We start from the raw sequence: 15,358 nt of genomic DNA, 5'->3' as shown, positions 1-15,358 counted from the left end.
GTGTTTAACCACCATGTTGTTCAATACATATTTTAAAATAGCCTTTCTCACTTTAGTATCCTCTAATTGTGATTATAATTCTCTGAATTCACAGTAGTTTAAGATATGCGGGTGGCAGAGGCTTGGGGTTTTGCTATAACAAAACTAATACAAAATGCTGTTTGAGATTCTAATATTCACTTGACACTCCAATAGTTTCCCTTCCACCTCTTAACTCCTTATGTTGGGCAACCAACAATGATAATTTAGCACATAATGATGGAACCAAGTTATTCAATTATAAATGAAATCCAGTCCTTTCTTTATGAAAGGGAAAACAAGAGATTATTTCTTAAAAATGGTATCCTATTTTTAACTTTTCCCGTAATGGCATTAATGCGTATGGCACCTAAATCACAGAAGATCTCATCTAAGATAAAGCTTTACAATTGCTCATTTAAACTTTCACATAGGCTTTATTTCTTCACATGTTCATTTTTATTATTTTCTGTTTGAAGCTTATGTGACATATAAGCCATATGTGTATGTGTTTATGCGCATACAGATACGCAAGTGAAAATAAAAATAGTATTAAGCTGGAATATCTATTTACATTTTGGTGCCATGGAATAACTTGGTGGTCTTTATGAAAAGACTCCGTTTTCATGCTTGCAAAATCTGTCGATTGCAACCCAAGTTAACATACATTACTTGTTTTCAGAAACATAGAAAAGTTATAAGGGGCAAGTTTTCATAGATTTGAGTTGGAATTAGGTTTTGTTTTGTTTTTATAATTTGGTCTGAATTAATTAGTTTTAGATCTCCCTGTGGGTTATCAGGATCATGACAGATCTGGAAATCTTCCTTCTGTATCTCTCTTGTAAAACCTCTTACTGCTTTTGACCCTTCCCTTCCAATTTTACCAGGTAATGGTAGTGGCTGTAATTATGTAGCAATGTTATTATGAACACTGAATGTTATGAGCTCTGAGAAAATCTCTTATCTTGGCAATAGTATCAATTCCACTGCTCCAGGTACATTGCGCTCACGTAAATGTGTCTGGCTTCATCATGGGCACTGAGCTCCTAAAAATTGTACTTATACCAACATTCTGTAATTCCTGTAGGTTTTGGTTTTTTCATAAAAACCATATTCCAGTCCTTCCACCAGTTTTTGGTGTAAAGATAAAACAGTGGCTGATGTGTCTGTGTCTAAGACTCTAGTTGACTCTAAGACAAGTTCCAACTTTTAATTGATATTGATCATCTGAATGTTAAGAATACCATTTTTTTCCCAAGGCAAAATTATCCACTTTCAGACTTCAGCTCCATTAGTAGTGTGACTGCTAAAGAAAGCTTAATCCTTCCTGATCAAAAGAAAGCTTATAAGGCAGGGGTGTCATACTCACAGCGTCATGTTGTCGTCACATGACATATCGCGACTTTTCCCCCTTCACTAAAGTGAGGGTGGGCGTAGCCAGCGTGTGATGCATCTGGCCTGCGGACCACGAGTTTGACACCCCTTTTATAAGGCACACTGGAGGAAGATGCTTGGCAATTACACACACCGAAAAGCGATTTTGTTTTGCTTTGCTACTGAAGTATTAAGATAGTTTGGTGTTCTGCTTTAGAGACAGGGACTTCTGCAGCCTGAAAACAAAGCTATTGCTGCTGCTCTTCGCAACACCATCCAAAGAATCACATTTTCTTCTTGAGAATTTCTTCCTACCTGGAAGACCTGGAGAAAGAGTAGGTGAAATGAATGGCAGAGGGGTTGGATAATACACTATTGTGTCATAAATGAAAAAGAATAAAATACATGCGAAATCATTTTTAACCATACAAGTTGCTTACCGCTATTACTGAGGACAGCACCAGAATCAAATGGTGCTATAAAATTTGCCTTTGTTCAAGTGATATCCAAGCTCTTACTAGAGAAATAACCTTTCCATTGAGTGTAATAATTAAATACATTTATGTTGACAAGCTAAGCCTGTTGTTTATCATCTGAATGTCACTATGGGCAAAAATTACAATGGCAAATGAATCATCTTTAATTATTGATATAAACAGAGTGCAGTCTGTAGGGTGTTGTGTGCAAGTATGTATACCATGTTATTAGATACAGGTTTTGGTTGTATTACATCTGGACAACCAATCAGGTGGTCATGGCTTACTCAAAGAGCTTACTCAATGCAAATATTTGAATAATAGATTTGATACTTAGGCTACATGTATACGGTCAAAGATCTGTTGAGCAGTGGTTGAAAATTCCTACCATGGCATATTGGAATAGGCACTCAAATGGATTATTACTTAGGTTATTAACTATGTCAGATATGGCACATTGATCCATATTTCTTATCAGCATAGCTGTTCTTATTTTTTTTTCTTTGAAAAAAAAAACACTGCAAATATAACACGCAGCATTTAGCTGTGGTACTGTTAAAATAATTGCAATTTTTGGATCAGATCCATATCATGATTGTAGTTGTATATATATATATTACATCAAAGTAACTGAGTTTGGTTTGACTTACTTCTGAGTAAATGTGTAGGGTTGTGCGGTAAATTACTGAAGACTCATTTCAGTAAGTGGTATCTTCATTTCATTTAATCTGGATCCAACCCACTGGATTTATTTTCCATTTTATTGCATGGTTCTGTCAAAATTCTCCCCACCAACTTTGTTACAGAGAGATTTTTTTTTTTTTTTACTAAACATGTCCTATCCTCGGAGAAATGGTTGCCCGTCTGCTGTGCATAAATATAGCGTGTTCTTTGCTTTCACATTTTCACTTGGAAATAATGATTCCTAATCATAGCATTTTTGGCTTGCCAACAGAGAGTACATCTTATGCCATTAACCGTATGCTTTTTGAGATAGTGTATCAGCTTTTACTTAACAGACATCTTGATTAATGACAGTTTGCTTTGTCTTTAGTGCTATAGAGGCAGCCTTTTCTTATTTGGGGTTTTTATGCATAAGGGCTTTCTAAAAACAAAAAGGGCTGCAAGCTATGAGAAGCTAAGTACACAGAGTAGGAAAGTGCCCGAAAGATCACTACCCAACTCGCCTAGCTGTAGCTTAGTTTATATAGCTGCAAACTTTCTTTGCCTTAGCAATGATGCTTTACTAGCAAATGGCCTTACAGTGAACACATCTGCATACTTAATAATATAGTGTTTTCCTAAAATTAATCCCAGGTGGCGTTTCATTGGATTGCATTGGGTTTGGTGTTGCTGTATGATTTATGTATTGAAACTAAATTTTTAAAGCCTTACTTCTTCCTTTTTTTTTTTTTTAAATAGAAGCAAAATGTTATGGGATGTAAGAATGTGTGTATACGTATGTATGGGTGTATATATAAAGGAGATGTATGTGCATATGTACATTCACACAAAATGTAAACATCTGAAATATAAGTTTATGTTTACGGAAAATACTTTTGATGGTAACATACAGGGGTGCTGTTCAGAAAAAAATAATGATGTTCAGCTGCATCTATGCTTGGTCATATCCACTGAAAAAAAAATCCATTGGATTCCTTTAATGGGGATCTTGTGCTCCTGCCAGATTGGTTAGTTTACTGGAACTAGCTCCTATAGCAGGTTTTGATCAGGTATATTGACTTTTTTTTGTGAGCATTCACTACCATCGCAACAAATATTTTTATTTGCTAAACAGTACATTCAAATCAGCAGGGAGACGGACAACAGCTTAGTTGGCACACGGATCAATCTGTACTGTGGAAATGTAATGACAACAGCAATAAATGTCAATCATTTTCCCTTTTTTTAAAAAAAAAAAAAAAAAGAGTTTTTAAATGCAACTTTTATGGAAGGGTTTTGTCCTATTAGCACTGATGAATGTTCTTATAGGGAATGTATTGTAGATCTACAGTCATTGCTATTTAGAACTGGTTTTCATGAAACGTTTTATTTAATGACACACTGAAGAAAAGAATAAGGTGAAATAGAACGTATTTCTGGATTTTACTGTAATTTTTCACAAGTAGCATAGTTTCTTTGGCCCAATAATAATAATTGTATTACAAATACATTTTAGATACTCCTTGTTGAAACAGGACTAGAGAATATTTTTAGAATTATAGCTGTCTTTTTCAGCATTTTATATTTTCAGTGTCTAAGAACCAATGAATCAGAACATGATGATGGTCAAAAAGCCTTTGAAAATCCATGAAGTCTAGCGATGTTTAGTTCCAAGGAAGTGTGGTTGTGCGTGGGTGTGTGGGTGTGTACACGTACATATGTATGTATGTGTCTTTTTGTTCATGGTAATTGCACAGATGCAAACATATTGACATATATACAAAGTCAGCTCTGTAGTTGGTGTTTGTTCAAAATCTAATGTTGGTGAAGACTGTTCCCTGACATGAAAAATTAAGAAAACTGCTGATTTGTACTCTCTCAAATGACTTTATTGCACTATAGAGCAGCGCAGTCTCAGGAATTTACTTGTTACTCTGTGTAAATAAAGCTTTCTGATTCTGTAACTGCTATTCAGCACTATTTTTTTCTTATGTTATGCTATCGTTAAATATATTCAGCTTCTGAAAAAGTAGGAACGCTTTCATCGTGCCTCTTCAGTTGTAGGACTATATCTGTATTCTGGATACATTCATTATTTAGCATATTTTAAAATTGGTCATGTTTGCTCAAAGCACAAGGAGATTCCAGCCACTCCTCCATAAAATTATACAGGTAGTCCTTGATTTACAACAGTTCGTTTAGTGACTGTTTGAAGTTATGACACTGGAAAAAGTGACTTATGACCATTTTTCACACTTATGACCATTGCAGCATCTCCATAATTTACATTCGGATGCTTGACTCACATTTATGATGGTTGTAGTGTTGTGATCACCTTTTGCAACCTTCTGACAAGCAAAGTCAATGGGGAAATCGGGTTTGCCTAGCAACCGTATTACTAATTTCACAACTGCTGTGTTTCAGTTAATAAATGTGACAAGAAAAGTCGTAAAATGGGCCAAAACTCACTTAACAAATTTCTCAGCCACATAAATTTTGGGCTCAATTGTGGTCGTAAATTGAGGACTACCTGTAATGAGATGAAGCATATCCTTTTTAAACGTAACTATTACTGTGCAGAAAAATGTTCAGAACTGCCAAAAGAAGCACCACGATGGTAGAATATTAGTATAAAGCATTTGCTGTATATAGTGGGGGTGTCAAACTCGCGGCCTATGGGCCGGATGCGTCATGCACTAGCCATGCCCACCCCCATTTTAGCAAAAGAGGAAGAGTCACAATACATCATGGGACGACGTTGAGTTTGACACAGTGGTGAAATGTAAAATTTGTTACTACTGGTTCTGTGGGTGTGGCTTGGTGGGGTAATATGACAGTGAGCGTGGCCATTTTTTTTTCTTTTAAAACCATATTTTCTACAACCTCTTTGGCTGAAGAGGTTGTAAAAAAAATGCTTTTAAAAGCCTCTGACGATCCCAGCTGAGCCGCGTGATCATCAGAGGCTTTTTTTTTTACTTTTAAAAGCATTTTTTAGGCCAAAGAGGATGTAGAAAAAATGCTTTTAAAAATTAAAAAAAAAAAAAACCTCTGATGATTGTGCGGCTCAGCTGGGCAATGAGGTGGGGGACCAGGGATTTTTGCTACCGGTTCTCCGAACCACCCACCTCTATCACTTCAGATCGGGTGATCCGGTCCAAACCGGGAGCATTTCACCCCTGGTTTGACACCCCTAGTATGTAGTAACAATTTTAACATCATTAAAATGAGTAAGGAAGTTGTGAAGTTAGTAAAATGGTTGTTAAGTGAATCTGTCTCCTCCATTCACTTTGCTTGTCAGAAGGTTGCAAAAGGTAAATCACATGACCCCAGGACACTGCAACCGTCATAAATACAAATCAGTTGCCAAGCATGTGAATTTCGATCACGTGACCATGAAAATGCTACAATTACCAGTGTAAAAATGTTCACTTTTTTCAGTGCTGTTGTAACTTTGAATGGTTACTGAATGAACTGTTGTAAGTTGAGGACTACCTGTAGACAAATCTGCAATATTTTTTTAACACACTTGAGTATAGTTGTCTGTATAATTAGCTTATCAAAAACCTCTCAGTTTATCTGAAAATTGGCAGTCTGATTTGGGTCCCATCTGATTTGGGAAGAGACCATGGCACCAAGCTCACCATGCCACCCATCAATAGGAGGCAGAGGCAAATTAATGTTTAGTGGGCACACATTGCAACATTTGAAAACCCCTGATTTAGCAAAATGAAATGGTACATCTTTAGGCATGAAATTATCTACAAGCAATTTCTTTGCTCTTCAGTGATCCTCTAAACTACTAATTTAATTTCTTTGCATTAAAGAGCCATAGATTTCATGCTCTGTAGCATAAGCAGTACATTTTCTTTCATTTGCATCCGTCTCCCTTTCTCTCACAAGTCTACTCAAGCTTTACAGAAACAAAATTTGCTAGTCCTGGAAGAAAACTTGAATGATTTTGGCCATATACAGTAACAAGAGTAAAATTTGAGCCAAGGACCAATGAGAATTAATAATGACATAAGGATTATATTTCTGGGCTCAGGTGTTCATAAAGCTCAGTTCAAATGCAACACAAGCAGTGTTAACCTCTGAATTCACTACGGGCTTTCAATTAATATAACTTGTCCATCAAGTTTTTCAGAAGGATTCTTTCTAAATCCAACCTTGCTTATTTGATTTGTCAGTCCACTTAATCATGGTGATCCCTTTATCAAGAGAATAGAAAGAGAAGGTTCTCCTAAGTCTGATTCCTCAGAAATCTGACAGGATGGGCTCTAGAAGAAATTGTGGTAGGATCAGCGGATTTCCATCCAACAGATCCATTATTTCATTTAGTGTATTGCAGCACCCAGGATTTCTAGTTGCTGCTAGCAAATACTATTGCCTACAATGTGTATCTCCAGCCACAATATTTTCCAAGCCAGTTGTGTTTGTCAGCAAAGCCAGCACAAAATGGCGATGTGCTTTGATCCTAACATTATGAGGACTTTCGATTGATTCTCCAGCTCAAGTCTTTCAGCTGAGTTTTGAGTCAGGAAATCTGTTGCCACCCAACAACACACATATGCCTTTAAAAAATTGTTGTAAAAATAAATATTCTTCCACAGAGCTAATGTTATTCCTTGGAAAAAGGCGTGTTTTGGAGGAAAAAATACAGAATAAAAATATTTTTTGCAAAATAAAAGATTAAAAAACTTATTTAAGAAGCCTTGAATCATGAAAATGCCTATGAGCAAACAATTTAAGGAACATATATATGAAAATATGCAGATGTTAGAGTGACCTCTCACATTGAGTAAACCGCTGCCAAAAAGGATTTGATAATGACTTTAGTAATCAGATTTTTTTTTTCATTAGCATCTGTTAACATTGTGCACTAAAAGGAATATTGAATATTTCCAAATTGTTTCGGCATCAACTATCAGTGTACCCATGTGCTTCATACAATGTAATGTTCCAAATCAAAAATGCCCTTACAATAGCACACAAACATGAATAGATGTGGAAGTCATCAGATTTGTTAAAGCTAAGATTCAGCTTAGCAGGGGTGGGTTCTACTTACCTTTACTACTGGTTCGCAATGGTATGCGCAGATCGTCGATGACAACATCCGGAGCAGTGAGCAGGGCCTCCTGCCGGTTTTACTACCGGTTCTTGCGAACGGGTCCGAACCGGGGGTAACCCACCACTTCAGCTTAGTCACAGATAAATGTTACACTAATTCCTATGTGGAAGTGTTTTATATCATAGTATAGTATAGTAAAACTTGCATAGCTAACACTTTCTCTTCCAATTTGGCCAACATCAAGTTGTATCTATAAATGAAGCATATCGCCAACGCTGATCATATCCACTTTTTTCCAACTTTTATGACTCTGGAGAATTTTAAATTCTAGGTAAACCTTCTAAATACTGTTATGGTGTGGCACCAAATCAAAAATGTTTCTGTGGCAACGGGTCCAAACAAGAATATATTTATGCAGGAAAGGGATCTGGTTGTAACAACTTGGTATTGATAGCCCAAGCTGAACAATTTTGCAAAGATATTTGTGTAGAGCAGGGGCGTCCAATCGTGGCAACTTTAAGACCTGTGGCCTTCAACTCCCAGCATTCGCCAGCCAGCCATCAGAGAGAGACTTAGATGTTTTGTTAAGTTAAAACAATATATAGAAAATTGTACAAAAGTACAGTTTCTCTGCTCTGTCCCTCTCTTCTTCAACCCCCCCAACTATTGCAAGTCTATCCCATTATTTCTAGATTTGCAGATACTTTTCATGAATAATCTGGAAGCTGCTAACTGCAATTCCAAGTAATAATTAACATTCATTAATGTCTTAATTCCTTCTTTTATGGAATATTATAAATGAAAATGTCAAATCCATACCCAGCAAAGAAAGACTGTCAGTGCAAAACGCATGTCATCATGAAGTCTGGGATCTTGAATGCCAGTCTGATGAGAAGCCAATTGTATATTGGGTATGATTCGCAACCAGGTTATAATTAAATTTGACAGAACAACTCATGTAATTAGAGGGTGTTAAGAGGGTTTCTTTTTAATTGTGAAGGACCTGATCTGAAGAAGAGGTGCCTGATCCTGAGACAAGAAATTATTTTTCTCACGTCAGGGAAAATATATTAGGGAATTTTATATGTCTGAAAACCGAACAATCACTTTTAGGATGCAACTGCACAGATGTTTTCCCAAATAGGTAGTCCTTGACTTACAACAGTTCCTTAGTGACAGAAGTTACAGCACTGAAAAAAGTGACTTATGACCATTTTTCACACATATCACCGTTGTGACATCCCCATGGTCACATGACAAATTAGCAACGAGAGAGGGAGGGAGGGAGAACTTCGGAGGGGCAGGCCCACCATTCCAATGCTCCATTTTGGCTGGCAAAATGCAGGATGAATGTTGCAGAGCCTCTGTTGTTGTTTGAAAGGGTGAACAATTGCCATGGTACTCCAAGATTCATAGTTTTGGGAGTTGTTCATAAACACTAGAGGGTGCTTATCACGTAACTTCAAACGTTCGCTAAGGGAACGCTCATAACCTGGGTATTACCTGTACACAAAATATCAACTGATGAGCTCTTATTTAATTTGGGTTTCATCAGGAGGTCACAATAACTGAAGGTCAAGCATTTTTTGAAACTACCCTGGGACAGTCCAGATTACAGGGGGAAAAAAATTATAAGTCATTTTTTTCAGTGCTGTTGTAACATTGAATGGTCACTAAATGAATGGTTGTAAGTCAAGGACTATCTGTAAGAATGTTCAAGTTTCAAAGAAGAAATGTAATATATAAATGTAATATAAAGGTAGCACCCACTCTAGCTGGATCTTTCAATCCAGCTTGGAAACTAAAGTAATAGATGTACGCCTACCAGTGATTCAAACGCTGGTCTGCTGTTCCTCCTTTAATTTCAGGAAGGCTGCATGCATCTTAAAACCATCTACATGTTCTGCATTATGTTTATGTAATTCATTCATCTTCTTGTTAAAACAGATTAAAAGAAAGCAAAATTGCTTCAGGGACTGGGAATGTGGAAAGTTTTGTTTTGATGCTACAGGATGCCACCCTCAAAACACTGGAAAACCAGCTTCTACTGAAAACTTGGAAGATCCGTCCTGTCCCAGAGGAAGGAGGAAGAAACGTTTGGGCCAGCTGTAGTATGGATGCTGATCAACACTCTGTTGTATAAACATCTGTCTATATTCCTTAGCATGATCCTTTTTTTCTTCCTACTGAATGGGTGAAGACAATAAAAATGAAAAATTATCCAAAGACGTGATCTTACTTATGTTTTTTAAGGTAATTCTGCACAAAATTCTTTAGAATCTGCAGTGATTGCTTTCTGTAGGGCAGGGGTGTCGAACTCAAAGCCCGCGGGCCAGATCTGACCTGGGTAATGCTTAGATCCAGCCTGAGGGACCGGCCTGGAAACAGCGAAGGACCAGCCTGCGATGCCTCTGCCAGTGAAAACGGAGCTTGGGAGGGCTGCATGCGGCCCTCCCGAGCTCCATTTTCACTGGCAGAGGGTTGCAGGAGGCTGTCGCAACCAAAAACGGAGCTCGAGAGCCCATTTTTGATGGCAGAGCACTTGGGCCACCACAGGTGCCCCCGATATGAGTGATGTTGAGCTGGCCATGCCTACCCTGGCCACACCCACCCCGACCTTTTGAGGTCAAACTTGATGTGGCCCTCAATGAAATCAAATTTGACACCCCTCCTGTAGGGTTCTTTTTTGCAAGAAATAAGATAATAATAAAAAATGGCCAAGACAAAAAACAGTTCCCATGGCACAGAGGTTTATTCAGTGATGTGTTACAGTACCCCCAAATCAGACAAACAAGATTCAAAGGATTCCTAGAGCAGAGTAACAGGGATGCATTAAACTTTTTGTTTTTATTGTGGTTAACTGGATACAATAGCAAATTAAACTAGACTGTTGAAGGCATGTTTGTGGTACTGCAAGTTGCTTCCCAATTAGTCCATAAACAATGGAGGAAGGCTTGAACATTGCTAGAAATGTGCAGCTATGCCAAAGATCTTACATTAACATCTGCCTAGAGTGGACTCCTGCAGCATTTTCATTTATGCAAATACTTGAGTATTACATCAACAGCTTCTGCCAGGTTGTTCACATAAAGGTCGGCTTTGACTTCTGGATGCTGCTCATCACAAGGTCTGCAAAGGGGATAAAAGCACAAAACAGCGAGAGGATGAATTGGGGCATGCAAACAGTAGCAAGTTACACAATTTCATTCTCCGCAGAGTCTAATTTCCTAGTGCTACTTCACACTGTGCCTTTCACACTGTCTCTTTTAGCCGTGAATCAATGTTTAAACAAAGATATAATGAACATGGTCCACAGCAAATTTTGTATTTTATCTCTCCCACACTCCCACCCCAGGATTGTGCTGTGTTTATCCATGCACTTGATTATTGTAGGGGTTGCTTGTACAGACATGGTTCTGAGCAGGATTAGGCAAATTCCAGCCCTGAATCCCCCCCCTTTTTTTTTTGCAATCCCTGGAACCACTTCCAAACGCACCACCCACATGTTGGCAGTGCAAGTCCTAAAAATCTGTAGTGGGCTTTTCCTACCATTCTGAGACAGTAAACCACAAACATTGTTCAAAGAATCCTTGAAATTCTGTCAGAGTGTGCACAGTGTGACTGCTAGTTTAAGACAACCCAGGAGCAAAATACAGTACACAGAGGTTTTGTCTTACGAATAGTGGTTTATCTACAAGTTATCTACAGTATATATACATACACGTGCTAAGCAAAGCCAGGCAATCAATCAATCTTCAACTATAACAGAAAGCACACACGTATAGAAATACACAGAGAACTACAATGGAGATAGAACATGAGGAGAGAGATACATGAGAAGAGAGAGACGCCCTCTAATGGCCTCCCTTATATAGTCAGCCTCTTAAAGTGATACCCTGCTGACTCATTCTCATTGCATCATCTTGGTTTACAGCCTTATCGCAGCTGGTCAGCTATTAAAATCATCATTAGCTTAACAAATTCCTACATGTTATACTTTACATTTAAACTGTAAAATCCACAGTCTATAAAATCAGGCCATCATTCACCTTAATAGGAGTTAAAAAGAGGATGCTTCTCCTGCCCCCACTGTGTCATCAAATTGGTCACTGTCACCTTCCTTCTCCCTACCAAAACCAATAAACTATGGACCATATCTACCAATGGACTGTTCTGTCCTGTACAAAGGAGACTCTAATTAATAAGTTGTTATCGATGTAATTTTATGTTAAGTAAGTTAATTTACCTATTTAACCAAAGCAAATTAAGGTTTTGAACATGTTGTTCAATACCAGTGATGAAGTTACAAAAACAAACACCTATCCACCTTAATACTTAGGAAATTAAAGTAGGACCCCACTTCAACTCACATTTTAATTATTGAATGAGTCATGGTCAGCATGCAGACAAACTTGCCTAATGCTCCCTTTAGTAATTACACTAAATAATTTTTTGTTAAGCACTGCAAAACAGTGATCAATTTCACATACATTTGTTTGTAACATCTTGGAATGAGAGCTAGTCCCATAGTCCCGTATAACACGATTTATTAAATACATTACATTAAATGTTCAAATTGGCTGCCATTTTGTTCTGAATACTTCCTGATTCCTTTAACTCATGACCTATGAATATACAGTAACATTTACTCTAATGTTTACATTTACTCTAATGGCTTATGGAATTTGACTTTTTGATACATTCTATATATTTTGGTAGATTTGACTGCAGCAGCAGTCATTAATGAGCTTCTTTTTGGAATGATTCAAGATGATATCTTGGGGTGATATTTTGGAATGAAGGTGATATCTTGAGATATTTTAAGAGCATCTTAAGAAATCATCTTAGTTCTGTGAGCTTCAAAGGCAGGAATCACAGTCACTGTAGCTTCAGTCACTCATTCTATTTTCATTCAACCAGTTTAAGACTCAAGGTTTTATTTACTTATCAACCGGTGAAGATAAAGCTACCAATGACTGATTTGCAGGATTCAACACATAATTGTCAGAACAAATCATATATTTGATTTGGGATGAGGCTTCCAGGGAGTTTTCCCTTTTGATAATGCTCTGAAGCTGTCTTTGTTTATCAAGTGGATGAAAGTCCTCATTTATACTGTTTGGACTCACTCTTCATTGGTAGTCTACTTATCTAATTTGCCACACAGTCAGTGTATGAGATTACAATTTACTTCTATTTATTCAGAGAATTTAACTTTTGTGAAAACCACCACAAAATAGAAGAATTAAAAAAAAACATAATGAAATGTTCAAATAGTATTATAGTCATTAGCAATAATTTAAAAAACTAAAAAATTAAAATGATTAAGTTATACTCAAGATAAGATTATGTATGTATGTATGTATGTATGTATTTATTTATTTATATTTATATTGTAGCCTATTCTCACATGGCGACTCAAGTCATCTTACAAGAATATAAAAACATCATATAAAAACAATAAAACTAATAAAAGAGATAATCATATATAATAAAATAACCCCCCACCCCCTGCTCCGGCAACAACACATCATTATGAGCCAATTAATGGGCTTCATCCCGCTTTGCGTTTCCCAGGCCCACTGGCAGAACCAGGTCTTCAGCGCCTTCCAGAAGAGTGTCAGAATGGGGGTCATTTTAATCTCTAGGGAAATGAGAGGGAGCCACTACGGAGAAGGCCTTTCTTCTTGGTCCCACCAGGTGTATCTCCCTAGGGGATGGCACCTGCAACAATCCTTGCCTCCCCGTTCTGGTGGGTCAAGTAGATGTGACCAGCAAGAGATGGTCCCTCAGATAACCTGGTCCTAAGCCACGAAGGTGACAACCAGCAGCTTGAATTGCACCTGGAAGCAAATCGGCAACAAATGCAGCTCCTGCAGGAGAGGTGATACATGTGCGCACCGAAGTCTGCACAAAACCATGAAGGTCGCTGCATTTTGCACCAACTGGAGCTTCTGGATGCTCTTCAAGGGCAGCTCCTTGATACTTTTTTTGATAATCTTTGTATGGACAAAGAATAGAGAGATTAATGACAGCTACACAAATAAGGGAAGAGCCTTTTAAAAAATGCTATTGGTGTTGCTTCCAAACTCTGGAGGGCAGTCCCTTTGTAGCTTTGATAACTGAAAAATTATTCTGAGAAATTATTACCCGTAATAACAGAAATGCTTTACCCTGCAGATAACCGATTTAAAAGCATCTAGGGTTTTAAAACTTAAAACCAGACTCTCAAATCAAGGCTGTGAAAATGCTTGTAACTAGTGCTAGATTTTCAATATAGAATTGATGCAGTTATACCGTGTCCAGTTTGGCAAAACCACTCCTGTTCTTTGGGTAAACAGAAATATATAGTTGCAAAAGCTGGACCCTTCCTCTCTCCAGCCACTCACTGTGCCCAAGGCCACTTGAGTAATAGAATATAACAGCTTGTTTATGGGCAGATCCATCTCTTTGATCTGCTGATTGTGGTACTGAAAACCACTTGGCTCTGATTCGACACTTTTCCTATTCTTTTAAATCCTGTTTCGTTGTATGTTTTTAAATCTGTAACTTCTGCAAGAAGGGATTGTTTCACTTATGATATTTAATGCAGAAAATTAAAGCTTTCGATGTATTCATTACATGCCCTTCATTTTCTGAGTTTGTACACTGTAATTATAAACAGTGCTGTCTTTCTTTATTAAAGCAGTAACTTCAGAGTTAGGGCATTGTAACAGATAATCATATCCTAATATCTTATAACCTTGAGCTTAGAAATTTTTATTATTGTTGATTCATCAGACCATCTGGTAATCTGCTGTTTATTTTGCAGTTTCCTTTATAGAGCTCAAAAATAAAGTCCAATGTTCAAAGGAATGTGTTTTCTTTCCTTTTCACACATGAGTATTTAGTGAGATGCCAGAATCTATGAGCAAATGCTTCTTATGCTAATGAATTTCATTTTTTAACAGACAAGAAAGCTATTGCTGACATATGGAAAGTTTTATTTCACAGCAGGAGAAATTCAAGCCTTGACACTGATTTTGAAAATATTTCATATTTTCCCAATAAAATTTTCAAATTCCATATTTTTACAATGAATTTTGAGCATATGTAAGGTGTGCACATTTTTCAATAGGGCAGCTTAGCTGAAGAGCAAATTTAATATAAGAATTGAAAAAATATTTCAATTTAATAAGCTGTTAAGGACGTTGGCTATTACCATATTTGTCGCTCCATAGGATGCACCTGACCATAAGACGCACTCCCGTTTTTGGCCTCCACACGCCCTGGCCTCTGTGCGCTCTGTTTTTGGCCTACACATGCCCTGTTTTCGGCCTCAGTGCATCCTGTTTTTGTCCTCCGCATGTCCCATTTTCGGCCTCCGCATGCCCCATTTTTGGTGTCTGTGCACCCCATTTTCAGCCTCCACGCTCTCCATTTTCAGCCTCCACACACCTCGTTTTTGGCCTCCATGCACCTCGTTTTTGGCCTTCCCGCGCCCCGTTTTTGGCCTCCATGTGTCCCATTTTTGGCCTCTGCACTAGTGGTGGGTTTCAAAAATTTTTACTACCGGTTCTGTGGATGTGACTTGGTGGGCGGGGCATGGCTCAATGGGCATGGCAGGGGGAAGATACTGTAAACTCTCCATTCTGTTCCCAATCTAGGGGAAGGTTACTGCAAAATCCCCATTTCCTCCCGATCACCTGGGACTTGGGAAGCAGAGAATAGATGGGGGCAAGGCCAGTCAGAATTTTTACTACCAGTTCTCCGAACTACT

The 15,358-nt window shown here is 37.8% G+C and overlaps 1 protein-coding gene across 1 annotated transcript in view; it reads right to left on the bottom strand.

Moving 5' to 3' along the window:
- Positions 1–10,434: 10,434 nt before the first annotated feature.
- The window catches only part of LHPP (phospholysine phosphohistidine inorganic pyrophosphate phosphatase), a 120,305-nt gene continuing 115,381 nt past the window's right edge, over positions 10,435–15,358 (bottom strand). Inside the window, exon 7 of the mRNA XM_070945570.1 lies at positions 10,435–10,728. Coding sequence (XP_070801671.1) covers positions 10,632–10,728 — 97 coding nt within the window. The 3' untranslated portion in view covers positions 10,435–10,631. The remainder of the gene's footprint in view (positions 10,729–15,358) is intronic.

Source organism: Pituophis catenifer, unplaced genomic scaffold, assembly GCF_029215685.1.
Source record: "Pituophis catenifer annectens isolate HBS135680 unplaced genomic scaffold, rPitCat1.0.hap2 SCAF_6, whole genome shotgun sequence".
NCBI lineage: Eukaryota > Metazoa > Chordata > Lepidosauria > Squamata > Colubridae > Pituophis > Pituophis catenifer.
This window is presented reverse-complemented; position numbering and strand designations above follow the sequence as displayed.